The following is a 27,018-nucleotide window of genomic DNA, read 5'->3' as shown; positions in this document are numbered from 1 at the left end:
AGGAAAATACATAAATTCTAAACTAGAGGAATGCCTGGGTGCCTTAGTCAGTTAACTGTCTGCATCGGCTCAGGTCATGATCCCAGGAGCCCTACCTTGGGCTCAGCATGGAATCTGCTTCTCCCTCTGCCTGCCATTCCCCCTGCTTGTGCTCTCTCTCACTTGCTCACTCTCAAATAAAATATTTTATTAAAAATTATAAAATAGTAGATAAGGGAAATGGAATAAGGAAATCAATGAAAAAGATGACAGGGAAGAGAAAGAATAGGCTGCAAAAAGTCAGGCAAAGAAAAAGCACAAAATAACAGAATAATTCCCAACATACTTGTAATTATAATAAATGTAAGTGGACTAAACTTCCAGTTAAAAGACAGATTTTTAAGACTATATTAAAAACGAAATCCAAAAGACACACCTAAGACAGCAGGTCAGTATGGATGAAAACAATTAAGATGGCAAATGTTAACAAAAAAACAAAAACAAAAACAAACAGTTAGTTGGAACCAGTTCTATCACTGAGGGTTTCAACACTTTGGCATTGTCACCCAGGCCAAAAGGTGTGCAGGCGCACACCGACTAACACAACTGGGGTGCTCTCCAAATCAGACCCTTGTCCATTCTGGCCCATTCACTCAACACACTTGGCTGAAGGTGGCCAGGAACTAGGGGACAGGGAATGTGGAAACCATCCAGATGGTGTCCATTCATAAAGACTCAAAGCCTAGCCAAGGAGAAAGATGCATTAAGCCAGTATGGTAAGAGAATGTGCATGACACATTAGTGATCAGGGAAACACAGGGGGCTTACTGGGGGAAGGCAACTGAAATTTCTCAGAGAACAAGGATGAGGATGGCATCCCAGGCAGAGGGCATAGCCTATGCAAAGGCAGAGATGTTGGGCACAGCACAGCAAGCGTGTGGAACTCACACATCTCCCTATGGCTGGAGTAGAGGAGAGGCACTGGGACAGTCAGTCCTACAGGGCCTTTGACCCCAGGCTGAGAGTGATAGGGAGCCATGGGAGGACTGAGCAAGGATGTGGTGGTGTCTGAATGACATGTTAGCCAATGTAGAAGAAAGATGCTGAGGAAGAAACTGGATGCCCAGACTTGGACAAATGGTCATGATCACTATGAGCTGAATCAAAATTTTTAAATATATATATTTCTGCATGCTTGTCCAAGTCTCACGGTGATCCTGCAGTATCTGTGAGGAAAGTGGGCTCAGAGATATTAGGACACTCGCCACAGGCCACACAGCTGGTCAGCAGCGAAGCCAGAATTCAAACCCAGACCCAGCAACTCCCCACTAGGCTGTTCCCCAGGCATCCTGCAGAGGAGGGAGAACTGACTGGAATCCTGGTAAAAATAAAAGCCCTCACTATTTAAAGCAACCCAACAGCACATCTTCAATAAAACCAGGCTTCCCTTTGCAGCAACACCCCCGTCCTGCTTAGCTCTCAAGTACATTAGTAAAGTGATTGGAGGGACCCCACCCCCCTTGGAAATGCCCCTCATCTCCCTTCACACATGCCCTTCCCATCACTTCTGAGACAAAGCTCACAGAGCAGGAGCAGCCTCTGCCAGCAAGCACCTTAAGGACATACGGACATACGGTAGTTGTGGTCTCTCCATCCAGAGGACCAGGAAGATGTGGGCTGGAATCCCAGCTGTGTACTTTCCAGTGGGCACGGTGGGATTCCCTACTGAGTCACTGGACCTCATTGAGCCTCGGCCTCCAGGTACACACCCCAAGTCTGCGGCATCCTCATTGTGTGACTGCACTGAGCCGGTTCCCTCTCTGAAAAGTAAGCTTGACAATAGTCTGCCTTGCAGGGCTGGTGGGGGACAGCTGAGGTGACAAACGAATGCCCAGCCCAGAGCCTGGCATTTGTCACCTCGTCTCAGTGAGCACCTGCAGTGCCAAGTCCTGTGCTGAGCAAATGTCAGCCATTCCCTTGAGTCTCAGGGACAACTGTAAGGTCGACATCACGATGCCCTTTCATGAGTGCCCCCCCACACACATTTGCACCTTCAGAACTGCTTTATCCCCATGCAATAAAAAGCAGTGGATGAATGAATGAATAAGGGACATTTGGGTTGGCTCCAAGGGAGTGAGCAGGAATTTTCCAGGCAGACAAAAAGGGAAGGACATCCTGAGAAGAGAGCAGCATAAGCAAAGATAGTTCTAGGAGTGGTTATTGACTGTAATGTCACCAGAGTGAGGATTGCCAAGGGCAGGGGGCTGTGCAGAGGGGAGGGGAGAGGCGAGCAGAAGTCAGCCAAGCAGGGCTGAATTTCCTCTGAGAGCACTGGGGAGCCAAGGAGGGCTGCAGGCCTGCCTTCCACCAGGAAACTGGGTTGGGAGGCTGCACTGTGAACAGGGACCCTGGAAGGGGGGAGGAGCAGACGGGCACACAATGCTTTCCTGCTCAGCTTGCAAATGGGTTCCCCAGGAACTGGGAAGGCCCCAGAGCTAAGTGCCATGGAGACTAGGTGAGGGCGAGTGTCTCTGGCCCCTGAACCAGCAACCCTTTTGTTCTGGATTTCTAGGTCCAAACTCTCAAGTCTAACCTTTTAAGAGCCCACCGCATTTTCCCCCTGGTGATTAGTGATGATGGGATCCTCCTCCTGCTGGCGCAGTTGTCCTTACTATTATTTTAATAGAACCTGCCAGCGAGTGAGGGCCTGCTTTGTGCCTTGCCAGCGTTTCCCAGGGCGATGATAAAAGGCACCCTACGAGGAGGGTTCTGTGCTTGTGATGTTTGGGAAACCCAGAGTGGAGCAAAGTCAAACTGTCCTTCCCCATAGGACTTCTCGGACTTTCAGCTCACAGCAGTGGCGCCTCCAGGAGGGACTGTGCGGCTCCAGATGCATTTGATCAGGGAAGCTTTTTGTTGCTACTGTCAGATATCACCTCATGGGATTAGCCCGGTCTCCCCCGTGCTCCTCCTAGGAGGGAACCGAGGCTGCAGCCACCCACGGGACCACAGGAGCCAGGCCCCAGGGCCTCTCAGGGTCCTGGGGCTGCGGCCCCAGTCTTGGGTACACACCCTGTTGCCTGGAGAGACCCCAGGCCAGCCCTCCTCGAGGCCATCCGGCCAGCGTGTTCTGCTCCTCCCCCTGAATCCCCCCACCTCCATCCCAGATCCTGCAGGTGCCAACAGAGAGCTTTAGACCAGATTCCTTCATCTGATAGCATTTACTGGGGTTTAGTCCCACTCTAAAAGTTAGCCACTGCAGGAAATTAGAGAAGGCAGAAGCGTATTAAGGAAAATAAGTAATTGACCCTAGCAATTCCATCTCAATGTCCCAAAGGAGGTATCACCCTGGAAAATAATTCTAGATAGCCATGAAATTTGTTTTTGAAGCATGTATCATGAAATGGGAAAATACATTGTAATACTATTTTTTCAAGTTTCATTTTTATTTAAGTAATCTCTACTCCCAAAACGGGGCTCAAACTCATGACCCCAAGATCAAAGAGTCAGACACTCTACTGACTGAGCCAGCCAATCGCCCCTACAGTGTAATACTACTACTAAGGGAAATTCAGGGCCAAGGAGGAAATATCACATCACCAAAATTTTGTGAAATATAAAAAAGGTGAAGAAGACATATATCCCTGAATTATATGCAGGAAGAAAAGATTAGAAGGATGTATACCAAATTGTTAACATAAGTTAATATAAGTAGAGGTACTTTGGCTCATTTTTCTTTTCCTCTCAAGACTTTTTCCTGAAATTAGTATATACTACTTTTTTAAAAGATTTTATTTATTTGACAGAGATCACAAGTAGGCAGAGAAGCAGGTAGAGAGAGAGGAGGAAGCAGGCTCCCCACTGAGCAGAGAGCCTGATGGGTCTTATTATGGGATGGCACTGTCGGAGTCATTCCTGGTCTGCATCAGTATGGAGTGGGAGAAACCTGCACTGGGAATAATGGGGTTCCTGGAGGAACCGGGGGTGTGGGCGTAAACAGGAGTCTGGGGCCAGATGTCCAGCGGGGAGAGGAGGAGGCTGAGTGGGGCTGGGCCATGGGATGAAGAGGAAGGGATGGGACACTGAGTCAGCGAACAGAGGGGCGGTGGGGGACTGCTGGGCCCCAGCGTGTCAGGCTCACGTCTCTGATTTTCAGTTAGATGGAGCAGTAAGGGGTTCTCTGCCCCAAGAGCCACCCTCCTCAGGCTCTGATCCCAATGGCACACAAGTTACCGAACATCAACAACAAGAGCCCCCCCCCCCCCCCCCCCCCCCCCCCCCCCCCCCCCCCCGCGCCGCACACTCTCTAGTGATCACACTGTGGCCTCCAAAGTGGCTCTCATTCTCCCTTCATAGCCAGCCCTGGATGGGAGGCCCAGAGAGTCCAACCAGCAGGCCCCATAGCCAGGAGAGAGGGGAATGGGACAAGAACTGGGCTCTGTCTTCACGGCGCATCTGATGTCCCAGCCACTGGCCACCTCCGTGGGCCTCCATTCTTGCCTTTTGGAAACAGGCACTAACAGTCCTAGTTCAAAAAGCTGCTGGAGGGGCGCCTGGGTGGCTCAGTGGGTTAAAGCCTCTGCCTTCAGCTCAGGTCATGGTCCCAGGGTCTTGGGATCGAGCCCCGCATCAGGCTCTCTGCTCAGCAGGGAGCCTGCTTCCCTTCCTCTCTCTCTGCCAGCCTCTGTCAAATAAATAAAATCTTAAAAAAAAAAAAAAAAAAGCTGCTGGAGGATAAAATGCAGCTGCATTCACAAAGCCTCCAAGACGCAAGGAAGCACCTGGTAACCTTCTTGTCTTAACACAGTGGCCACACTGGCCACACAGGGCCACTGAGCACACGGGCCGTAAACCACGTGTGCAAAGACTGCAAAAAGAGGATAAAATAGTTCCTTCATAGTTCTCATCTTGATTACACGTTGAAATCATAATATTCTAGATATATTGGGTTAAATATATTATTAAAATTGATTTCACCTGTTTTGGTTTTCTTTTTTTTAATGTGGCTTCTAGGAAATATAAAAGTAATATGTAGTTCACATTGTATTTCTGCTGAATAGCCCTGACGTAAGGTGGCTGTTGTTAGTCTGTGATTATGACAGTGTCAGGAATATTATTGTTCCTTAAGCTGGGTGCCTCTCAGCTAGTCTTTTTAAAAAATAAATTTTTACTTGTCTTTTTTTAAGTAGGCTCCATGCCCAGCATGGAGCCCAACACAGGACTTGAATTCACGACCCTGAGATCAAAACCTGAGCTAAGATCAAGAGTCAGACGCTTAGCCACTGAACCACCCTGTCGCCCCTAAAAAAGCTTTTAAAAATGCTTTTCTACTTAGGATAAAAGTAATTTGGGTTCATTAAAGAAATAAGTAAATAGGGGTTGCTCAGTGGGTTAAGCCTCTGCCTTCAGCTCAGGTCATGATCTCAGGGTCCTGGGATCGAGTCCGGCATCAGGCTCTCTGCTCAGTGGGGAGCCTGCTTCCCCCTCTCTCTCTGCCTGCCTCTCTGCCTACTTGTGATCTCTGTCAAATAAATAAGTAAAATCTTAAAAAAAAAAAGAAAGAAGTAAATAAAAAATTGCCCATAATCCCCGACAGCTGGACTTCACTGCCAAGAAGAGCCTGGAGTATGTACTTATGGTCTTTTCTTGGTGCGTATATGAGTACACCTAATTCCTCAGCTTCTTTTTTAAAATCCTACAAAGTCACAGGCGCCTGGCTGGCTCAGTCAGTGGAGCGCGCAACTCTTGATCTCAAGGTTGTGAGTTCGAGCCCCACACTAGGTGTAGGGATTATGTAAAAATTCAAACTTTAAAGAAAATAAAATCCACATAGTGTATACTCTGGAGTTTTCTGTTCCCTCCCACCAATATTATAACGCAAGCACTCCCCAGGGCATTAACTAGCCTTCAGAAAAGCCATCTGAATGGTTACGCATTCATGGTCGGTCACACCTCAGTGCACCCCGCACTGGGACTACTAAGGAAAATCTGGTAAGATTCTGCCTCCCATGCCCATCCCAGCGGCCCCTCGGGCCCTCCTGCGGCCCCTCGGGCCCTACCTGGAGAGGCTGCAGCCAAGCTCAGGGGTTAAGAGCGGGGTCTCTGGAGTCCCCACAGACTATGGTCATTCCCCTGAGATGACCTCAGCCGGATAGCAAGTCTGTCATCTCCTTCTGTGTGACCTTGGGCAAGTCACTGCACCTCTCTCTGCCTCCCGCTAAAATGCAGATAATTCATAATCCCTCCTGTGAAATCCTTGAGGCCAGATGTTCTGACATCTGCTGGTAAAAGGTGAGGCCCTAACATCCAGCACATATTTTATACTCCCCCCCCCACCTCTACCTCTTAGCAAGTGTGGGACTATTTCCAGAGTAAAGTGTTTTAACAGTCACATGAGTGGGCTCAATAAAAAGCTCTAAATTAGCTTCACATGAGTTCTGATCAGGCTGTACCACCGTATGGCATTTGGTGCCAAAGTTAGGGAAAATCTTCTGGTTTTTGGAGCTTTATGGACTTCATAGTCCCAAATATTGAGTAAGTACCTACCTCATAGGGCAGTTTGGTGGATTAAATGGGTTGTTGCCCATAAGGCATTTAGAATGGTGTCTGTTGCCAAAGAGGGGCTCAGTGCCTGTTAGCTGTTGGTGTGAGTGTTTTTAATCTTTTTTTCCTGAGGTATAATTTACATATAGCAAAATGCCCCTGTTTTCCGTACAGTTTGGGAGCTTTGGCAGTCTTACTCATCCAGACAGCCACCACCCCAGCTGAAAACCTTTCCATCACCCCAGAAGGTTCCCTCGTGCCCCTTGCCAGCCTGGCCTCCACCCCTGACCCCGCCACACTCAAAGACGACCGCTTAGCACAGGTCAGACGCGGGACGGACACGACCCTACCCCTGGCGCGCCTTCGTGTCAGGCTTCTCTAGCTCGACAGGACGCCAGCCGCTGAGAGCGGCCGTGTGTAGGGACAGTTGCTTCCTCCTCGGCTGCCACAGTGTTCCCCGGAGCGCTCACACAGTGTGGGTCCCAGAGCGGCGGACAGACCTTCGGGTCGCGTCTGGTTATGCCGCAGTGAACACAGGGTCTGTGAGCGCCCGCCGCAAACCGGAGAAGGACTACGGCCCTCCTCTCCTGCGGGGGAAACACGCGAGAAGAGGCACGCCCAGGGGTGCGTCACGTGCGTCAAGTGAGTTGCATCTGCCTCGGGGAGAAACAAAGGGTTTCTCAAGGTAGTCTTCGGGGTTACAGGCCCCAGGGGGCGGGGCGCGGCTCTGCACTTGCGTGGGGGCGGGGGGGGCGTGGTGTGCTGGGCGCAAGGGACTCCAACGTGATTAGCCGCGGCAGGGGCCGCGCTGAGGGTGTCTCCTCTCCCCCACCGCAGGTGATCCGCACCGACACGTTCAAGCACCTGCGGCACCTGGAGATCCTGCAGCTGAGCAAGAACCTGGTGCGCAAGATCGAGGTGGGCGCCTTCAACGGGCTGCCCAGCCTCAACACGCTGGAGCTGTTCGACAACCGGCTCACGACGGTGCCCACGCAGGCCTTCGAGTACCTGTCCAAGCTGCGGGAGCTCTGGCTGCGCAACAACCCCATCGAGAGCATCCCCTCGTACGCCTTCAACCGTGTGCCGTCCCTGCGGCGCCTGGACCTGGGCGAACTCAAGCGGCTGGAGTACATCTCGGAGGCGGCCTTCGAGGGCCTGGTCAACCTGCGCTACCTCAACCTGGGCATGTGCAACCTCAAGGACATCCCCAACCTGACGGCCCTGGTGCGCCTGGAGGAGCTGGAGCTGTCAGGTAACCGGCTGGACCTGATCCGCCCGGGCTCCTTCCAGGGCCTCACCAGCCTGCGCAAGCTGTGGCTCATGCACGCCCAGGTGGCCACTATCGAGCGCAACGCCTTCGACGACCTCAAGTCGCTGGAGGAGCTCAACCTGTCCCACAACAACCTGATGTCGCTGCCCCACGACCTCTTCACGCCCCTGCACCGCCTGGAGCGCGTCCACCTCAACCATAACCCCTGGCACTGCAACTGCGACGTACTCTGGCTGAGCTGGTGGCTCAAGGAGACGGTGCCCAGCAACACAACGTGCTGCGCCCGCTGCCACGCACCCGCCGGCCTCAAGGGCCGCTATATCGGCGAGCTGGACCAGTCGCACTTCACCTGCTACGCGCCAGTCATCGTGGAGCCGCCCACGGACCTGAACGTCACCGAGGGCATGGCAGCCGAGCTCAAGTGCCGCACGGGCACCTCCATGACCTCCGTCAACTGGCTGACGCCCAACGGTACCCTCATGACCCACGGCTCCTACCGCGTGCGCATCTCCGTCCTGCACGACGGCACGCTCAACTTCACCAACGTCACCGTGCAGGACACGGGCCAGTACACATGCATGGTGACGAACTCGGCCGGCAACACCACCGCCTCCGCCACGCTCAACGTCTCGGCCGTGGACCCCGTGGCGGCCGGCGGTGCTGGCGGTGGGGGCGGCCCGGGCGGCCCGGGCGGCGGCGGCGGCGGGGGCGGCAGCGGCGGCTACACCTACTTCACCACCGTGACCGTGGAGACCCTGGAGACGCAGCCGGGAGAGGAGACCCTGCAGCCGCGGGGGACGGAGAAGGAGCCGCCGGGACCCACGACGGACGGTGTCTGGGGCGGGGGCCGGCCCGGGGACGCTGCCGGCCCTGCCTCGTCATCCACCACGGCGCCAGCCCCGCGCTCCTCGCGGCCCACGGAGAAGGCGTTCACGGTGCCCATCACGGACGTGACGGAGAACGCCCTCAAGGACCTGGACGACGTCATGAAGACCACCAAGATTATCATCGGCTGCTTTGTGGCCATCACGTTCATGGCCGCCGTGATGCTCGTGGCCTTCTACAAGCTGCGCAAGCAGCACCAGCTCCACAAGCACCACGGGCCCACGCGCACCGTGGAGATCATCAACGTGGAGGACGAGCTGCCTGCCGCCTCGGCCGTGTCCGTGGCCGCCGCCGCCGCCGTGGCCGGCGGGGGGGGCGTCGGTGGGGACAGCCACCTGGCCCTGCCCGCCCTGGAGCGAGACCACCTCAACCACCACCACTACGTGGCGGCCGCCTTCAAGGCGCACTACAGCGGCAACCCCAGCGGCGGGGGCTGCGGGGGCAAGGGCCCCCCAGGGCTCAACTCCATCCACGAACCTCTGCTCTTCAAGAGTGGCTCCAAGGAGAACGTGCAAGAGACGCAGATCTGAAGCCGCCTGGTGGGGGGGTGGGAGGGGCCGCCCCCGGGCTCGGGCCACACCAGGACCCTCCCCGCAGCCCCGGCCCCCCCCCCCCCGCGCTGGCGCCCGGACCTCGCAGGGAAGGTCGGGGAAGGAGGGGTCGCAGCCCCGCCCGCGTTCGGACCCCAGGTGGCTCACCCCCGGGCGAGGACAGGGCGGGGCTCCGGGAACCGGGCCCCCAGCGGTTCTGGCCGCACCCTCCCAACCCAGGCGAAGGGAGGGGCTGCGGGATTCCGGAGAAGTGGCTGGAACCCTCCGCTTTTCCTCCTCGAGCTCTCGACCGACCCATCCCGGCCATCCGCCTTCCGGGGGAGAGCGGAGCTTTTCGGGGGGTGTCCTTTCCCCTCATCCCCAACGACCTTCCTTTTACGGTTCATTTTTTGCAGTTTGACGCCTGTCCCCCCTCCCGCCCCTACGCCCTCGAAACTGAAGAGACAGACGCGCGCGGTCAGAGCCTCCAGACACCCTGCCCTGCCCCCTTCACCCCCAGCCCTCACCTGGCCCACAGACTCTTTTGATACTGAAGGGAGGTTTGCGTCAACGACTACCTGCTCTGTAATTACTTTAAAAAAAAAAAAACACGGAAAAAGTAAAAAAAAAAAAATTTTCTTTTTGGGTCATGAAAGCATGGAGGACAGAGAAAACATGAATGCGGACGGGGGTGCAATGAGGATGGAAAAGTCAAGTGTCACAGGCCTGCCCAGAGGGTCGCAGGTGTCAGCTCCTCTGGGGGCTCTCCCCTCACCCTTGACCCCAGGAGCCCCAGACAGGGCTCAGGCACCCAGCACCTCCCGATGTTCTGAGGCCCTTGTCCCCACCCCACCCTCACTCATGCGGGGGCCAGGGTGGGGGGGCGTGGGTAGCGTGGTCCACAGGTTGGGGCTGGGCAGCTCCTAGAATCAAGGTGCCGGCAGGGCCCTGCTCCCTCTGGAGCCTGTGGGGAAGATCCTTCCCTGCCTCCTCCCGCTCAGCTACCGTCCAGTCTCCCCTCTTCCATCCACCCATGCTCTATCTCTCTGTCCAAATTTCCTCTTTTTTATAAGGACACCGGGCATACGGAATTAGGGCCCACCCAACGCCAGCAGGGGCTCATCTTAATTCTATCATCTGCAAAGACCCTGTTTCCATAGTAGGTCACATTCACGGGTCCTGGAGGTCAGGACTTCAGCATATCTTTAGGGGAAACAGTTCCACTCAGAACAGAGCCAAACCAGATGTGTCCATCCCCTCTGCAAACCCCAAGCCACTGCCTGGAGCCAGAGAGTCAGGCCGAAAGGGGGAAGGCGGGCCGGCCCAGGGAGCTGCTCTGCCTTCGGGCTTACACAGAGCTATGGGGGGAAGGGAGCTGGATGGAGCTGTGCAGTAACTCAGAAGCTCAGGGTCTCACACACCGCCCAGGGAGGGAACAGGAGTCAGCAGGTGGGAGCGAACCCCAGGGGTCAGCCAGGCAACCCCGCCAGGGCTACCATCTTACACTGTCGAGGCCCGCAGAGGGTCCACTTGGGACAGACGTGGCCCATGGACACACAAGGCTGGGCCCTCAGCTGGGCCCCCACACTTGGCAGGCCCGGGTCCTGTGTGCTATGTGCCCTCTTTGGTGGCTGCGTGCACCCACATGTCCTGTCTCCCCGACCTGGGACTCCTACTAAAGCACCTTCTTCCCTTAGGGGCCGGACAGTGCCCACCTCTGTGATGGCCATCTGGGGTCTCTGCTCCTGCCTGTCGACCTGGGACTCTTGGAGCCCAGCGCCCTGTCACTCCCTTTCATGCTCTCTTTCTCTCCGGGCCTCTTTCAGTGTGATCCTGGTTGCCATGGCAATACTGCAGCGGGTACCAGGTGGTGGCTGGGGGCAGGGATCTGCACTGCCGTTGCAGCCTCCGCCATCTCTGAGGCCAGGCACCTGCAGGGCGCCTTGGCTAGGCCTCATTTTGGGGGACCTCAGGGCCTTCGCAGGTCTCGCAGACTTCTCCGTGGACAATGGGAGGTGGGGGATGGGGCGTGGGTGGGAGCAAGAGCGTGGTATTGGGGGTGCTGGCGGTGTTGTGACTGGGAGAGGAGTGGATGAAAGGTGAGAAGTCAAGGTGAACTAAGGAGACCAGGTTGGAGCCGGGCTAGGGACGGGGCTGCAGGGCTGCAGGGAGCCAGACTCCAGCTCCTGCTGCCTGCAGGAGACCGAGCACCACCAGGCCAGGCCTCCCTGGGAACTTGGGGTGGGGAGGAGATGCAGGCCTGGCCCAGCTGGGGACAGAATGGCAGCCAGCCCAGAGAAGGCAGGGCGGGGCTGGAGGGCTGGAGGTCCAGGGAGAGGCCCGGAGACAGCGACAGGATGGAGGGAGAGAGTCGGGGACAGAGCCAAAGGAGGAAAAGATGGAGGAGGAATGTTGACAAGAAACACGGGTGCTGAGACATGGGGTTGGGGGGTGGGTTACAGGCCCGAGGGCGGGGACCGGAAACTCGGGAGCAAGGGACAGACTGGGAGCCCAGAGTCCCCAACTGCCTCCCTTCTCCCTGGCTCCCAACCCTCTCTACCCCCACCCCAAGCAGGATGCAGTTTCCATGACAACTTGGCTGGCCAGAAAGGGGGGCTGGGGACTGCAGAGGAAATTTTCCACATCAGCAGGAAGGGAGGAGGTAGAAAACAGAGAAGGAAGAGGCTGGGTATAGTGGGGGCCATGTGGGGTTCTGGAACCCCAAGTCGTTGTCTCCACTGCCCCAGGATCCTCACCCCCAACCCCCAACCCCAGCAAACCTACACCCTCTCCACTAGGCCACTGTGGGGAAGGGAGAAGGTTCTGGAGAGGATCAAGGGTCAAATGTCCAAAGATCAGCCACTGCCCAGTCCTCGAGGGGAGGGGGCAGCGAGCGGCTGACCAAGCTCAGGCCTCTCGCAGACCACCAGATTCAAGGACATGGCTCTCGACCGGGTCCCAAGGAGGGTAGGAGTGGTGGGCTACGGCCGCCTTGGTGAGTCACTGACCCTCTGGGGCCTCTTCTGCAGGTCCCGTCCTGAACCCCCCCAAAGCCCTTTGCCCTTACAAACACACCTTCATGTATGTCTTCATCTGCACCTGGCTCTGCTTCTGTGTCTGCCTGAGCACCATCCACTTCCCACCACGGGCCCCATCGCCCCCTCCCCCTGGGTCCCTGTCCCCCTCCCTCTGGGTCCCTATCCCTTCCCCCTGGGTCCCTGTCCCCCTCCCTGTGGTCCCTGTTCCTCTCTCACTGAACCTCCCTCTCCCCAGGCCAGTCCCTTGTTTCTCACCTGCTGACTCAGGGACCAGAACTGGGCCTAGAACTTGTTTTTGTCTGGAATCGTGACCCAGGGCGAATGAAAGGGAGTGTGCCCCCTTCCCTGCAGCTCCAGAACCTCGCTGCTCTTGGGGAGAGGTCAGTGATCTCACCATGAAAGACTTAGACTCCCTGAAGCTCCTGTTCCAACCTCCCTTAGGCACTGTGACCTCTGGCAAGTCTCTTACCCTCTCTGGGCCAACTGAGAAACAGGAAAAGCTATCCTGCTTTCCCTCTTAGGCCAGGGTGAAGAATGATGGGCCTCTAGAGACACTGAGGGAATCGGAGGAGGGGAAGTCCAATACCTCTCCGAGGCCCTCCCCCATCTCTCCCCTCTCCCAGGCACCCTGACCTTGTGGTGGAAGTGGCCCATCCAAAAATAATTCAGGAATCTGGAGCACAAATCCTGCGCTGTGCCAATCTCCTGGTGAGCCCTGCCCAGCTTGCCTCAGCTCCACCCCACCCTACAGTGGGGCTCTTCCCCTGACCTCAGACCCTCCCCACCTTCATCCACCCCAGGTGGGATCCCCTTCAGCCCTGGCTGACCAGGCCACAGAGCACCAGCTCCTGGAGGCCTCGCACCGCTGGAACCACGCTGTGTTTGTGGCCCGGGGGGCCCTGTGGGGCACTGAGGACATCACCAGATTGGATGCAGCTGGGGGCCTCCAGGTGAGGGCCCGCTGGGCTCCCAGTCGAACCAGAGCGGGCCTACAGAGACCCCCGGTCCTGTCATCCTGGCTGTCACTTCCAGAGTCTTCGTGTCACCATGGCCACGCACCCCGATGGCTTCCGGCTAGAGGGACCACTGGCTGCAGTACCCAGCACTGGGCGTCGCACTGTGCTCTATGAAGGCCCCATTCGTGGACTCTGCCCCTTTGCCCCCCGCAACTCCAACACCATGGCGGCTGCCGCACTGGCTGCCCCCAGCCTGGGCTTTGACGGCGTGGTTGGGGTGCTTGTGGCAGATCTCAGGTGAGCAAATGCTTGTGGGGGTTGGTGCTGGGGCTGGGCCAGCCAGACTGACCACCCTGCTTGCCCCAGCCTTACAGACATGCACGTGGTGGACGTGGAGCTGAGTGGACCCCCAGGCCCCACAGGGCGAAGGTTTGCTGTACACACCCACAGAGAGAATCCTGCTGAGCCCGGCGCTGTCACGGGCTCTGCCACTGTTACCACCTTCTGGCGCAGCCTCCTGGGTGCGGCCCCTCTCCCCAAGCCCTGGGCCCCATGCTCTGCAGAGCTTGGGTCTCGGGCTGTCTGGCTCTGCAGTTCTGTTTCTGTCTCAGTTGATTGATCTTTATTTCTATGTCTCCTTCACCTTCTACTCCACGTTTCTGAATCTTGATAGATCTATCTCTGTCCAAGTCTCCTTTCCCTGAGTTTCTGTATCCTCCTCTCGCTGGGAGCCTATAACCTCTCTCACTGTGTGTCTCGGTCCCCCTCCGGGTCTCAGTCCTTCTCTGTCTTCCTCCATCCCCACCGTGGTCTGTCCCTCCCATCAGGCGTCTGTCTCTCATCTCTCGGACCCAGCGTTTCACTCCCTGTATCTCCCCCGCAGGCTGCTGCCAGCTCCCCTCCAGGCCGGGGATCCATCTCTGCTGAGAAGCTGCCTCTTTCCCTAGCGGACACCTTCATCTCATTTACGTCCCCCCACCACCGCCCTGGCCTCGGTTACCCCCAACCTCCCTGCTGTCTCAGTAAATATTGGAGGCTCTTCTCCCTGCATGGCCTGATGTCTCTCGTCCCTTGCTTCCCTTCTGTGACGTCACGCTGCGACTTCACACCCGGCTTGGTGCCACCACAGAGGAAGAGCACAACACACGAGGGAGCAACACTCCCGGAAGTTATCGCGAGAGCCTATCCACTACATTTCCCAGAATCCTCTGAGCACCAGGGGGCGTGGCCGCGCGCGAAGGCGGAGAGGGGCCGTGGGGGAGGGCCGCCGAAGGGCATATTTCCGGGATTCACCGCAGCGGCGGAACTGCAGTTTTGAGTTCGCGGGGCGACAGTGTACTTCAGAGCCAAGCCGCCCGGAAGTTCCGTACGGAGCAGCGGGCCCTCGCGGGGGCTGCCGGAAGACGTAGTCCGGCACGCGGGGGCCGCCGGGAACTGTGTGCTTCCGGCCTGGCCAGTCAGCGCGGTGCTACCTGCTCCGCACTCGGAACCCACAGCCGCCGCCCAGGGGGATGCGGGAGCCCCTGGTCTCGGGGAGCAGAGAGGCAGGCGGGGTGAGGGGCGTTGCCAGGCAACGGGGGAGCGCCGCGGTTGGGGTACGGGTCGGGGAAAGGGCTCTGTTCCTTGGTGTCCGGGGAGGGGGCCCTGTTGCTGAGTTACAGGAGCTGAGAACCCTGTTGTTTGTGATAGGGGAGGGGAGTCTTCTGTTGCTAGGCGACCAGAGGAGACCCCGTTACCTAGAAACAGGGGAGGAGGATTTCTCTATTGCTAAATAACCAGAGAGGCTTGTTACCTAGTTAGGGAGAGGGTCCTCTGTTGCTAGGTAACCAGAGAGGGAGCCTGTTACCTAGAGACAGGGGAGGGGGGTTGCTAGGTGACCACCATAGGGACCCTTTCACTTAGGGATGGGGGGGTTCTCTGTTGCTAGGTGAGGAGAGCCTTTTCAAAACTAGCAGTAGGGGATGGAGGTACCCCACTGCCAGGAGAGCGCCTAGGGAGCAGGCTCAGTGACCCAGTGTCCCCTCAGACTGCCCTGAGCCCCCACCTCAATGGCAGTGCCCCCAGGGCCTGCTGGCAGGTTGGGCTTCCAGATCCCAAGCCGAGTACCTTCTTCCGTCACCCCCAAGCAGGAGCCGAGGACGGCATGTCCCAGGCCCCAGGAGCACAGCCGAACGCGCCTTCCGTTTATCACGAACGGCAACGCCTGGAGCTGTGTGCGGTCCACGCCCTCAACAACGTCCTGCAGCAGCAGCTCTTTAGCCAGGAGGCTGCCGATGAGATCTGCAAGAGGTGACTGTCACCCATCCTAACCCCTGGAGAAGCGGGGCTCGTGGGCAGAACCACCAACTAGGTCTCACAGCGAGGCAGCGACAGAGCTGCCTCATCACCTGCCTGGGGAACCCTGGGACCGAAAGATGGAGATGTGGCTCCTGCCCTTTGCCACAGCCACAGCCCCAGCTCAGGCCTCGTCTTCCCTTATCTGGACCCTCATCCCCACATCCCCTCCAGCCTCTCAGCTTCTCGGTTTTCTCCATCAGTATACGCTCTGCATAGCCCCAGCGCGGAGCCTGCCCTCCACTGCTCACAGCCCTCCTGTGGCTCCCCAGCAGCCCTGGGAGAAGCCCCAGGTCCTACAGCCTAATATCCAAGGCCCTGCATGCTCTGGTCCCCGTCTTCCTCTTCAGCATCATGTCTCACTGCACCCCCAAACCACAGTTCTCCCCAGTCCCCGAGTGAGCCCTGCTATGATGTTTCTGGGCCTTTGCATGAGCTATTCTTCCTGTCTGGAACAGCTTCCTTCTCTAGGCAGCCTGGAATGTTTCTTCTCACTATGCAAGATTTCAAACATCACTTCTTTATTTCTGCTCTCCCTTGTCTCTTCCTCTCCGTCCCCACAGCCCCGGCTCTAGCCCAAGCCTGTTATCTCCTGGATCCTTCCTCCTGTCAGTAAGCACCCACATGATGCTACACCCAGAGATGACCGTGTCTTCCCCACTCTTGCTTACAGCCCTCTCGTGGACCCCTGGCATCCTCAAGCAAAGTCCCAGCCCCTCAGACCGATTATTACAGAATTTATTCATCTCTGGCATTCACAGCAGCAGTCCATCAACTCTTTTACACCGAGGCTATGCTGGAGACCCAGAGATGAGCCCAGTAGGAACCCTCCCCTGAAGGAGGCCAGGCAGACAGATACACAGGAAAATAATACACAGACTTTTCCTCTCCAACTCCTCCCCCTGCCCTGCCCACCAAGGCCTGGAGAAAGAACAAAGGTGCCACTGTTTGGAGAAGGCAGGATCCAGAGACAAGTGGTGGCAGGGCGGGCCTCCGGAGCTTGAGGATAGCTGCAGGAGAGAGGTGGGGAGGCAGGAGCACAGGACAGGTGGCTGGGGTGGAAGTGAGGCTAGGAGGCCTAGCCTCCGAGGGGCTGAGGGGCTGAGACTTTATCCTGGGGCGACAGGGAACCAGGGAAGGCTGGGAGCAGGGGAAATGCAGGGTCAGTGTTGGGTGTGAAAAGAGCCCCTGAGATTGGAGGCTGGAGGCCAGATGAGGGTCTGAAGGGTCTGAAGATGAGGGACGAAGACAAGGCCTGAGCTGGGAAATGTGGCTGCAGGACAGAGCAGAGAGAGGTGGGGACAGAAGGAATCAGGCTTGGGGCTGATAAGCCATCGGGTTGAACAAAGGAAAGAGTCCAAAAGCTGGGTGATTCAAGGACCCTGGGCCTCTCCTGCTCTGTGGGGAGGGTGCAACCTTTTCAGGGGCCCCCAACTCAAGCTCTGACTATCCCCCAACCAGGTTGGCCCCAGACTCCCGGCTGAATCCCCATCGCAGCCTCCTGGGCACCGGCAACTATGACGTCAACGTGATCATGGCCGCCCTGCAAGGGCTGGGCCTGGCCACCGTGTGGTGGGATAGAAGGAGGTGGGACCCCAAGCACTGTGTCATGTGTGCTAAGCCTGGGACAGTGGATACAGCGTGACAGCACCCATGTGGGACAAAGCAGGAGAGGGATGGGTGGACAGGAGGCGAGAAAGAAGGGTTCGATGGGAGGATGGTAGGCATGGCTGAATGATGGGTGGATGATAGACCAATGGGTTGGGAGATGGTGGAAAGATGAGTGGGTGACTGGATGGACTGAGGGGTGGATGACAGAGAGACAGATGGTCATCTGGTGATGAAATGGACAGTAAATTGGTAGTTGGATATGTTGAGTAGGTGGTGGTTGGCTGATGGGGTGGGTGAGTGGTTGGGTGAATGAATAAAGGATGGATGATTGGTAGATAGTGAACAGGTGGTTGGGTAGACAGTGACAGGACAGTGAACAGGTGGTTGGGTAGTTAGATGGTTGGACAGACGGATGGATTGGTAAAGAGTGGTTGAGGACTGGAGGATGGTGGGTAAGTTGCTGAGTTGGTGGCTGGCTGGTCAGTTGCGTCAGTAGGTAGATGATGTTTGGGTGGATGACAGATGGGTAGTTCGTCAGGAGTGGTCACTAGATGGCTGGGAGGTTTGGGTGCACGTGTGATCGGGTGAGTGGAAGGAGACAAAGGTTGCACTGAGGGAGGAGCATCCTTGAGCAGGCTCGGAGGGCACTGCTGCCACGGCAGCTGGGGTCCCACAAGCTCAGCAGTACCCTTGAGCCAGCGGGTGAGCCCAGGACCCTGACGGCAGGGTCCGCACTCTTCCCACACAGGCCCCTGTCCCAGCTGGCCCTGCCCCAGGTGCTGGGACTGATCCTGAACTTGCCATCACCCATGTCTCTGGGGCTGCTGTCCCTGCCCCTACGCCGGCGGCACTGGGTGGCCCTCCGCCAGGTGGACGGCATCTACTACAACCTGGACTCCAAGCTGCGGGCGCCCGAGGTCCTGGGGGACGAGGATGGTGTCAGGTGAGGGTGAGGTGACTCTGGGGCTGGGGCTGGGGCAGGGTGCTAGGATACCCCCCTTCTCCTGGAGGCAACACCCAGGCTCCTGGGCCTCAGTCTCTTCATTTCTCTGCCCAGGGCCTTCCTGGCGGCCGCGCTGGCTCAGGGCCTGTGCGAGGTGCTGCTGGTGGTGACCAAGGAGGTGGAGGAAAAGGGCTGCTGGCTGCAGACAGACTGACCCCGCAGAGGAGGGAACCAGGCTGCCTGGGCAGTCCCTGTGCGTCCACGGCTGGCCCCTGAGTGCCGGGGAAGGACTAGGCCCCACTCCTCCTGGACCCTGCGGAGGCCCCAACCCCTCTCCCATACCCCTGCTCAACGCCACTGCTGCCTCAATAAATCTGCTCCTTTGCTCCCAACCTGGCCTGCATCTGCCTGGGGGACCCTTTCCCTCTGGGGCTCCTGCGGAGCAGAAAGGCTGGTAGCCACGCAGGCATTGTGGGGAGCGCGGGAGCCCAAATGCTCCTCCACCTTCCCGCTTCACCAGCTCAGGTGAGTCACCCACCTTTCTCGGCCTCCATTTCCTCGTCGGGGGCACAGCTGGAAACAGCACAAATCCCTGCTCTTGTGGGTCGGGGGAGAGACCAGGAGCCGATAGGCACAATCTAGAGTGTTCAGTGGGCTAAGTGCTGAGGAGAAAGCAAGTTTCTTCCTGGAGTCTCAGTTCTTCTCCATCAGTGGCTCCAAGAGGGGGCCACGCCGCTATCCCCGTGTTTGGCTACCTGGCAGAGGGGAACGAAGGTTGCTAACCCACTGACCTTAAGACAGGAAAACAACCCCGCGTTATCCGGGCGGGCCTGCAGTCCTGACAGCGGAGGAGGCAGGAGAGGAGAGGCCAAAAGAGACCTGGCGAAGGAAGCGGGTCAGAGATGCTACGTGGACAGCTTTGGAGATGAGAAGGGGCCAGAGCGGGGAAGTGGAGCCAGCCCAGACCAGGGCCAGGGCCCCAGGAGGAGCCAGCCCTGCCCACACCCTGACTCCAGCCCAGTGAGGCACATTAGACTTCCAGCCTCCGCAAGTGTGAGAGAAGAAACAGCCTTAGGAGCTGGTACAGCATGGGGGGATTCATTTAGGGCAGCAGAGCCCTTGGAGCTGCAACTGGAAGAAGAGGAAGGAGGGAGCTGTGGGGGGTGCAGAGGAAAGGCGGTTCAGGCTGAGGGAGCAGCCAGCACAAAGGCCCTGGGAAGGCCCCGAGCCAGGCGGGGAGGGGGGGCGGTGAGGTGACAAAGGGGGACAATGGGGGCCCTCAGAGATTTGAGCAGGAGGAGTACAGGCTCCCACCAGGTGTCTTCTTTCCACATTCCCACTGGAGCAGGACCCCCTCCTGTTCTGTGTCCTTCCCCAGGGGCTGCTGTCTCTTGCTGTAGCTTCCCTGTCCTGTTGGCATTGACACTTCTCCCCCACCCCCCACCCCCCACTCCCAGTCCGGTGGTGGCGGCACCTCGGGGGGCACCTCCGCAGATGAAGCCAGGAGCTCACTCTCAGGCTGGGAGGCAGACAGGAGGGGACAAGAGCCCCCTCCCCAGTCCTAGTTAGGGTGGGAGGCTTTAAGAGGGACCCCCAGGGGGCTGGAGGAAGTTGAGGGGACCTGGGGGGAGGACCTGGCCCTCTGCAAAGGGCCAGCGGGAGGAAGGGGGCTCTGTTTCAGACTGGGAGACAGCTCTGCAGGAGCCCCACAATACATCGCTACTTGTCACTGACCGACCAGGGGCTGACTGATGAGAGTGGGTCCCCACCAGGCCCAGTCCACAGGGCCTCCACAGGGACGCTGAGAGCTGGACCTTGTCCAGGACAGCGAGTGAGGGCCGCGAGGGGGACAGCCTGGAAGGCCTGGAAGGAGGCTGAGGATCCAGAGGGAAGAGAATGGAGGCCTGAGCCGGGACCCTGGGGAGGGAGAGGAGGGACACAGTCCGGCAGCTCGGCTCTGGGGGCAAACCTGAGAAGGAATGAAGAAGGCACCCAGGCATCTGGCCCTAGGACCCTGGGACAGTGCGGCCACCCCCAACAGATGAAGAGTGGTTTGGGGATTGGTGGACATGCCACACAGCGGGATGTAAGGGATGTGACAAATGGTGGGGGGGAGGGGAAGCCAGGTCAGGGGCTCCGGAGATGGCTTTGGGGGTCTCTGGCCTGTTCCAGGAGGCCTGAGTGTGTGTGAGCCCAGGGAGGGAATCAGGTAGAGTAGGGCTTGGGCAAAAGCAGGGTCCCCTTTTAGGAGTGGGCAAAAACGGGGGACCCAGAGACAGGGAGGCCATGGGCAGGGAGAGGCAGGTAGGGCCCTTAGAAGATGGGGTGCGGGCACAGCTGGAGGCTTGTCAGGCCCAAGGGTGCTGCTGGGACTGGGGCTTGGCAGGTTCCGGTTCCCAATACTTCTGGAGGTCAAAGGGCAACTTGTAAAAAGTCAAAACAGCACATTAGAAACCGCTGGGGCCCCGGGGCACCCCAACTTTGGAGACGGATCCCACACCCAGCCTGCCCCATCTGTGCCTCTCCAGCTTGCTCACTCTCCCACACCTGGGTCTCTGACTCCTTCGTCCCTTGCTTTGTGTCCCTCTCTTTGTCTCCCTTTTTGGATGTTTCCATGTCTTTCTCAGCTTCTGTCTCCCTGGGCCCTCTGGGGCCCCCTCCTGACCTCTGTGCCTGTCGCCGGGGTCCTAGACAGCCTGGCGGGACTCCCTGATTGTTTCTATTCTTGGGCCTGAGTGACCTCCCCAGGTGCCTTCTCAGCTGTGGCCTAATATGGTCCGAGCGAGAAGAGAGTCCGAGCGTCAGCAGCACCAGGGTGGGACCCGGGGGTGGCAGGGTCGGTCCCTCCTTCCCCTGCTGCTCTTAGCCCCCCTGGGGCACTAACCCCTCCTGCTCTCCAAGGCCCCTGGGGCCTGAGGGCTGAGGGAGCGCTTACGCTTACCGTTGGCCCCTCACCGTGCAGAGCACCCCCTGCCCCTTTGCCAGCCCTGGGCACCAGGCTCCCCGCTGGGGCGGCCTCAGTCATGTGGCAGGTGGCAGGTGCAGGGCGGGGTGACAGCTGTCCCACGCACCCGGGTGCTGACAGCTGAGGCCCAATTTAGCTCTCGGAGCCCAGGGCTGACCAGATAAGGCAGTGAGGGAAGGTGGTCCCGCCCCCAGGGTGCCCCTTAAATTGCTCAGTTGGGCCTGGGGGGCGGCCGCCGCCGATGTCAGGTGAGAGGGACTGCGCTCCTTCCTCCACTTCTCCGCTGTCCACCCAGCAGCTGGGCCCCCTCTCTCTCTCTCCTTCTCTCTCTCCCTCTGTCCCTGTATCTTGCCTGCCCCCTTCTCTCCGCATCTCCGTCTATCTGTCTCCCTTGCTCCATCCCCTCCTCCCCTTTGTCTCTCTCCATCTGTCCTGTTTCTTCCCATTTCTGTCCCTCTCGCTCTCCTCCCTGCTCTCCTCCCTCCTCTCCCGTTTCTAGATCTCCACCCGCCCTCCCTCCCTCGTCTTTCCTGCTCCCTGGTCTTCCTTTGTCTCTTTGTGTCTCCCCTCCTTCTCTCTTTCTCTCTCTCTCCATCTCGGACTCTTCCTCCCACCCACATCTCTCGTCCTCCCATCTCTCCATCCCTCCCCCTGCTTCTCCTAGCCTCAGTTTCTCTCTCCCTTTCTCTTTCTGTGTCTCTCAGTCCCTCTGTCTCGTGTCCCTGTTGTTGCCCCTTGCCACCCCCCACCCCTGCCCCCAAGCTCCTGAGGGAGGCCACCAGGCCCTCTGCTGCGGTTTCTGCTCAATAAAGCGGTTCTGTCCTCACTCTCTCGCTCCCCTGTCTCCTCCTTTCTTTGCTCACTCCTCACCTCTGACCCCCCCTGGGTCCAGCCTGCTCCTCCCTCCCAAAAACAGAGCCTGAAGGGCAGACTGAGCAACTGGGGAGAGACAGAAAGACAGATGGGCAGGGGGGACCCAGAAACAGTGAAACAGAGACCAAAATAGGAGGCCACGGACTTAGAGAGGGGAGACAGTGGGATAGCGGGACAGTGGGATGGCAGGACACAGAGACGCAGAGAGATGCACACAGTGAGATGGGGAGATGCAGAGACAGAGTGACTCAGAGACCAGGCAGCGCCCCACCCCCCAGACACAGCAGCCCCTTCCTTGTCCCCAGGCCGAGCCAGGCTGGGGACAATGCGCCCTTGTCCCAGTCTGGCAGCTGGAGGGTGGGCTGGGCCCCAGGGGAGGGAAAGCCACCAGGAGGCCTGCCTTTGGCCTCTACCCTCAGACTCCCCCTTCTTCCTCATCCTCCTCCTGAGCTCCCAGCCTGCTTTCTGCTTTGCCAGGGAAGGAGACAAGCATTTATGCAGCACCTGCTGTATGCACCTGAAATGCCTCCTTGCCTCCTCTGGCACCCCTTCCTCTCTGCCCTCTGCTGTTCTTCCTAAGCTTCTGGCTCCCATTCTTGGAGGAAAGGGGCATTTTTAAAGTTCCTAATGTTTACCAGGCAATTTCTGCACGGCCTCTGCACCTTCTACTCTTTTTGCTCTCCTGTCCCTTCCACCCAGATGCCCTGCACTTCTTCCTGATCTGCCTGGTCTCCTGGGAAGAGAATGCACACTGGTGCGGCACCTACTGTGTGCTCAGAAATTTACACTGTTTCCTCTCCTTCCACGCTTTTTTCTCCCTCAATTCCTTTCTTCTCTCTCTCCTGATTTCCTATCCTTTCTGACTTTCTGCTCCCTCGGGGGGGCGGGGTGGGGAGGCAGGGAGGGAATGAACACATACTGAGCACCTACTGTGTGCCAGGTAGTTTACACATCTTTTCTTCCTTCCTCATACCTTCTTCCTTCCTCTTCTCTCCTCTGTCCCCTCGTCTTTCTGGGCTCTCTGCTCTCTTCCAAGGCAAAGAACAGACACTTACTGAGCACCTGTGGTATGACAACCAATTGCCTGTGCCTTCTCTACTCTCCTCTCACCCTCCCATTTCACTGACCTGTGGTCTCTGCTATCTTTGCCAGGGAAGGAAACTGGCATTTATTGAGCACCTATCCTTTGCCAGACAATCTCCTTATGCCCCCTCCGCTCTCAATTCTCCCTGTTTCTTCATTTCTGCCCCATCTGCTCTTTCTGGGGGAAGAAAACAAGCAATGATGGGCCACCTACTGTATATCAGGCAATTAATGTCTCATCTCATCTCCTCTTGCCTTTATCTCCCTGCCTCTCTCCCTCTGCCGGCTTCTCCCTTCCCAGCGTTCTCTAGGCCCTCTTTTGAGGAAGACAACAAGCATTTACTGAGCACCTCCTGTGTGCCCCATGATTTGCCGGTACTGTCTCCTCTGTGTGCATCCTCTCCTTTGCCAGTTCTTGAAGTTACCTCCAACTTCTGGTCTGCCGGCTTTACGGGTTCCTATGCAATCAGCCTCCTTAGCCAACTTTCCTTTCCCCTTGCCTGTGCCTTCACCTTCCTTTCCTTTTGCTCTCTCCACCCCCTTAGGAAATCAATGTGCATTTATTGAGTGCTTCCTGGGTGCCCACAGCCTAACCTATACACACTCTCTTCTCATTTCCTCTCCTGGGCCCCTTCTCTCCTCCAGCTTCTCCACTCTTCTCCGCCCTGTCTGCTCTCCTGGAAGAGGAAATAGGCATGCATTAAGCGCCTACTGTGTGCTGCTCCTTCATATACCCTGTCACTGCCTCACATGCTCTGTTCTTCCTTCTCTCTTCCTCCTCTCTGCTTTCTTCACTCCTCCTGGCTGCTGCTTCTGTGCTCACTACCATGGAGGGTTATGGGTATGTATTAAGCACCTACTGTGTGTCCAGTCCCTTCCCTCACAGCTTCTCCTACTCATTCTTTCTGCTGGAGCTTCCCCTCCCTATCTTTCTTGTTTCTCCTGGGAAAAGAACACTTAATAAACACCTACTGTATGCCCAGCAATTTGCATCACTGACTCTCTCCTTAGGCTGCTTTTCCTCTCTGGTGGTTTCTTCACTTTCTTTCTGACTTGTCTCCTCTCTCTGGAAGACTGGAATGGACATTTATTGAGCACTGACTATGTGCTGGGCTCTAAATAAGCACAGCCTCCCACCCCTCACAATCTCCTTCCTCCTTTCCCTTCCTCTCTGCTGCCTCTTCTGTTCCTTCCTGCTCTCAGTGCTCTCCAACAGAAAAGGGCGGGGGCACTAATTAAGCACCAACTGTGTGCTAGGTAATTTACACACACTGACCCCTCTCATTAAACCTTTTATTCTGCCCTGCCCCTTCCACTTCACTGGCTTCCTCTTTTTTTGGTTGTTCCTTCTCCGTAGTGGAAGTTCTGAATTTTCTAGGCAGAAGGGATGTAGGGCTACTCTAGAGTCTCAGTCACCACCACTGGAGAAGCAGATCGTCTTCCCCTCACAGTGATGATGACAACAGATTTCAGCTCCAATTTGATTTCTTCATTAGAAAAAAAAAAATGTGGATAATAGCCACTCTCTGGTGTAGGGGAGGGGCAAGGGGACTGAGTTAAGACCAAGAGAGAAAGTAAGATAGAAAATAATAGAACAGAACATGGGAGGCAGCTAGTGCCCAATGGAGGAGGTGCTGGTTCTTCTGGCCAAGAAGCCGTAAGTTACTCTCTCCCTGCCCTGCGGCCTGCTGCCAGGCTCCCACCGCCTGGAGCAGCAGATAAGGACTGGCAGTCAGGAGGGAAAGGGAACTTTCCTGCCAGTCTCCCCGCCTCTGAGTGTCTGTCCCACTGCAGTTCTCTTGTCTGTTTCCTCTCTCTCTCTTTCAGACTTCCTCAGACTCTCTCTCTCCCTCTCTGACTTTCTCAAAAACTCTCTCACTCCCTCTCTCTGATTCTTAGACTCTCTCAGACTTCTCCAGACTCTCCATCTCTGACTACCTGAGTCTCCCATGCTCTCACTCTCTCTCTCACTCGTTCTTTTCCCTCTCTCTCTCAGACTTTCTCAAACTCTCTCTCTCCCTACTTCTTTTTCTTTCTTTTTTTTTTTTTTAAGATTTTATTTATTTGACAGAGAGAGATCACAAGTAGGCAGAGAGACAGGCAGAGAGAGGGCAGGCTCCCTGCGGAGCAGAGAGCCCAATGCGGGGCTTGATCCCAGGATGCTGGGATCATGACCTGAGCCAAAGGCAGAGGCTTAACCCACTGAGCCACCCAGGCACCTATTTCTCTTAGACTCTCTTTTTTTTTTCTCTCTCTCTGTCTCTCAGACTTCCTCAAACTCTCTCAAACTCCCTCTTTTTCTCTTTGACTCAGACTTTCTCAGATTCTCTCAGACTTTGAGACTCTCTCTGACTCTTTCTGACTCTTCCTCTCTCAGACTTTCTCACTGATTCTCTCACTTTCTCTGAGCCTGTCTCAAACTCTCCGACTGACTCTCTGATTCTCTCAGACTCTCTTAGACTTTTCCTCTCAGACTTTCTTACTCTCTCTCAAATTCTTTCCGTCAGACTCTCCCTCTCAGATTTTCTGACACACGCTCTATCTCTTAAGACTCTCCCCCTCTGAGATTCTCTTTCTCTCAGACTTTCTCAGACTCTCACTCCCAAACTCTCCCTCTCTCAGACTTTCACAAACTCTCTCCCTGATTCTCTTAAGACTCTCTCTGACTTTTTCTCTTTCAGATTCTTTCTCAGACTCTATTTCTCTCACTCACACTATACTTTCTGAGACTCTCAAACTCTTTCAGACTCTCCTTCTCTCAGACTCTCTCTCCCAATCTCAGACTGTCTCAAACTCCCTCTCTCAAACTTTCTTTCTCTCAGACTCTCTCTCTTTTTGACATTCTCAGACTCTATTTCTCTCTGTCTCAGACTCTCTCAGACTTTCTGAGACTCTCTCTCAGACTCTCTGTCTCTCTCAGGCCCTCTATCCCTCTCTCATTCTCTCAGACTTTCTCTCCCTGACTTTCTCACTCTCTTTCTCTCTCAAACTGTCTCAAACTCCCCCTATCAGACTCTCTCTGACTTTCTCAGACTTTCTCAAACTCATTCTCTCTCTGACTCTATTTCAGACTCTCCCTTTCTGATTCTCTGACTTTCCCTCTCAGACATCTTTCTCCCTCTTTCTCAGACTATCTCACACTCTCCCTGACTTTCTCTCCCCCTCAGACTCTTTCTCAGACCTTCCCTCTCTCATTCTCTCTAGAGTTCTCAGACTTTTTCACTCTCTCCCAGACTCTCAAAGTTTCCTTCTCTCAGATTGTCTCAAATTCCCCCAACTCTTTCACTCTCTGACTTCCTCAGACTCTCAAACTCTTTCTCTCAGACTTTCTGAGACTTTCTCTTTCTCTCTGACTCAAACTCTCTTATTCTCTCAGACACTCTCTCTGACTCAAACTCTCTCTCAGACTTTCTCTCTCAGACTTTGACTCTCAGACTCTCCTTCTCTCTCTCAGTCTGTCTCACACTCTCCCTCAGACTCTCTCTCCCTCTCTCAGACTGTCTCTCTGACTCAGATTCTGTCTCTCTCTCTCTCCCACTCAGACTCTCCCTCAACTCTGTGTCTCACTTGGACTCTCAGATGGACTCTGACAAACTCTCTCCTTTTCAGACCCTTTCAGACTCTCTCTCTGACACTCTGTGACTCTCAGGCTCTTTCACTCAGATAGTCTCTCTCTCTCTCTTTTTTAAAGATTTTATTTATTTGACCCAGAGAGAGAGATCACAAGTAGGCAGAGAAGCAGGCAGGAGAGGGAGGAATAAGCAGGCTTCCCGCCGAGCAGAGAGCCTGATGCGGGGCTCGACCCCAGGACCCTGGGACCATGACCTGAGCTGAAGGCAGAGGCTTAACCCACTGAGCCACCCAGGCACCCCTCACTCAGATTCTCTCTTACACACACACACACACACACACACACACACACACTCTCTCTCTCTCTCTCAGACTCTTTTTCAAACTCTCTCTCCCTCACTCAGACTTTCTCAGACTCTCTCAAACTCTCTCTCCCTC

At 56.4% G+C, this 27,018-nt stretch overlaps 3 protein-coding genes across 11 annotated transcripts in view; all 3 read left to right on the top strand.

Moving 5' to 3' along the window:
- The window catches only part of LRRC4B (leucine rich repeat containing 4B), a 39,244-nt gene extending 29,396 nt beyond the window's left edge, over positions 1 to 9,848 (top strand). For all 3 annotated transcript variants that reach the window (XM_032325788.1, XM_032325786.1, XM_032325787.1), the window contains one exon: positions 7,360 to 9,848. In XM_032325788.1, coding sequence (XP_032181679.1) covers positions 7,360 to 9,207 — 1,848 coding nt within the window. In that variant the 3' untranslated portion in view covers positions 9,208 to 9,848. The remainder of the gene's footprint in view (positions 1 to 7,359) is intronic.
- A 1,851-nt stretch (positions 9,849 to 11,699) lies between these two features.
- Positions 11,700 to 14,259, top strand: ASPDH (aspartate dehydrogenase domain containing). Of its 3 annotated transcripts, XM_032325802.1 has the most exons (7): positions 11,708 to 12,202; positions 12,481 to 12,625; positions 12,869 to 12,953; positions 13,046 to 13,195; positions 13,278 to 13,498; positions 13,568 to 13,722; positions 14,085 to 14,259. In XM_032325802.1, exons 1-7 carry the CDS (start codon positions 12,148 to 12,150, stop codon positions 14,126 to 14,128), a joined length of 855 nt encoding a protein of 284 aa, XP_032181693.1. In that variant the 5' UTR covers positions 11,708 to 12,147; the 3' UTR covers positions 14,129 to 14,259. The 3 variants fall into 3 exon arrangements, with proteins under 3 accessions (XP_032181692.1, XP_032181694.1, XP_032181693.1); XM_032325801.1 differs by having other exon boundaries at positions 11,700 to 12,202; positions 13,568 to 14,259; XM_032325803.1 differs by lacking the exon at positions 13,568 to 13,722 and having other exon boundaries at positions 11,702 to 12,202.
- Positions 14,260 to 14,523: 264 nt separating this feature from the next.
- JOSD2 (Josephin domain containing 2) lies at positions 14,524 to 18,481 on the top strand. Of its 5 annotated transcripts, none has more exons than XM_032325816.1 (5): positions 14,524 to 14,754; positions 15,331 to 15,490; positions 16,997 to 17,122; positions 17,895 to 18,089; positions 18,204 to 18,481. In XM_032325816.1, exons 2-5 carry the CDS (start codon positions 15,345 to 15,347, stop codon positions 18,301 to 18,303), a joined length of 567 nt encoding a protein of 188 aa, XP_032181707.1. In that variant the 5' UTR covers positions 14,524 to 14,754; positions 15,331 to 15,344; the 3' UTR covers positions 18,304 to 18,481. The 5 variants fall into 5 exon arrangements, with proteins under 5 accessions (XP_032181707.1, XP_032181706.1, XP_032181704.1 ...); XM_032325815.1 differs by having other exon boundaries at positions 14,524 to 14,796; positions 15,328 to 15,490; XM_032325813.1 differs by having other exon boundaries at positions 14,646 to 14,754; positions 15,328 to 15,490.
- The last annotated feature ends 8,537 nt before the right edge of the window (positions 18,482 to 27,018 follow it).

Source organism: Mustela erminea, chromosome 19 (assembly GCF_009829155.1).
Source record: "Mustela erminea isolate mMusErm1 chromosome 19, mMusErm1.Pri, whole genome shotgun sequence".
NCBI classification, from domain to species: Eukaryota; Metazoa; Chordata; class Mammalia; order Carnivora; family Mustelidae; genus Mustela; species Mustela erminea.
This window is presented reverse-complemented; position numbering and strand designations above follow the sequence as displayed.

What these genes read in the sequence shown, in the direction of transcription:
- ASPDH (XM_032325801.1), top strand. Translation starts at nt 12,148, where the DNA reads ATGGCTCTCGACCGGGTCCCAAGGAGGGTAGGAGTGGTGGGCTACGGC. An exon ending in GGTGGGCTACGGCCGCCTTG is followed by an intron (nt 12,203 to 12,480) that starts GTGAGTCACTGA and finishes CCCTCTCCCCAG; the next exon opens with GCCAGTCCCTTGTTTCTCAC. An exon ending in GTGCTTGTGGCAGATCTCAG is followed by an intron (nt 13,499 to 13,567) that starts GTGAGCAAATGC and finishes TGCTTGCCCCAG; the next exon opens with CCTTACAGACATGCACGTGG.
- JOSD2 (XM_032325816.1), top strand. Translation starts at nt 15,345, where the DNA reads ATGTCCCAGGCCCCAGGAGCACAGCCGAACGCGCCTTCCGTTTATCAC. An exon ending in GCCGATGAGATCTGCAAGAG is followed by an intron (nt 15,491 to 16,996) that starts GTGACTGTCACC and finishes TCCCCCAACCAG; the next exon opens with GTTGGCCCCAGACTCCCGGC. An exon ending in GGGGACGAGGATGGTGTCAG is followed by an intron (nt 18,090 to 18,203) that starts GTGAGGGTGAGG and finishes TTCTCTGCCCAG; the next exon opens with GGCCTTCCTGGCGGCCGCGC.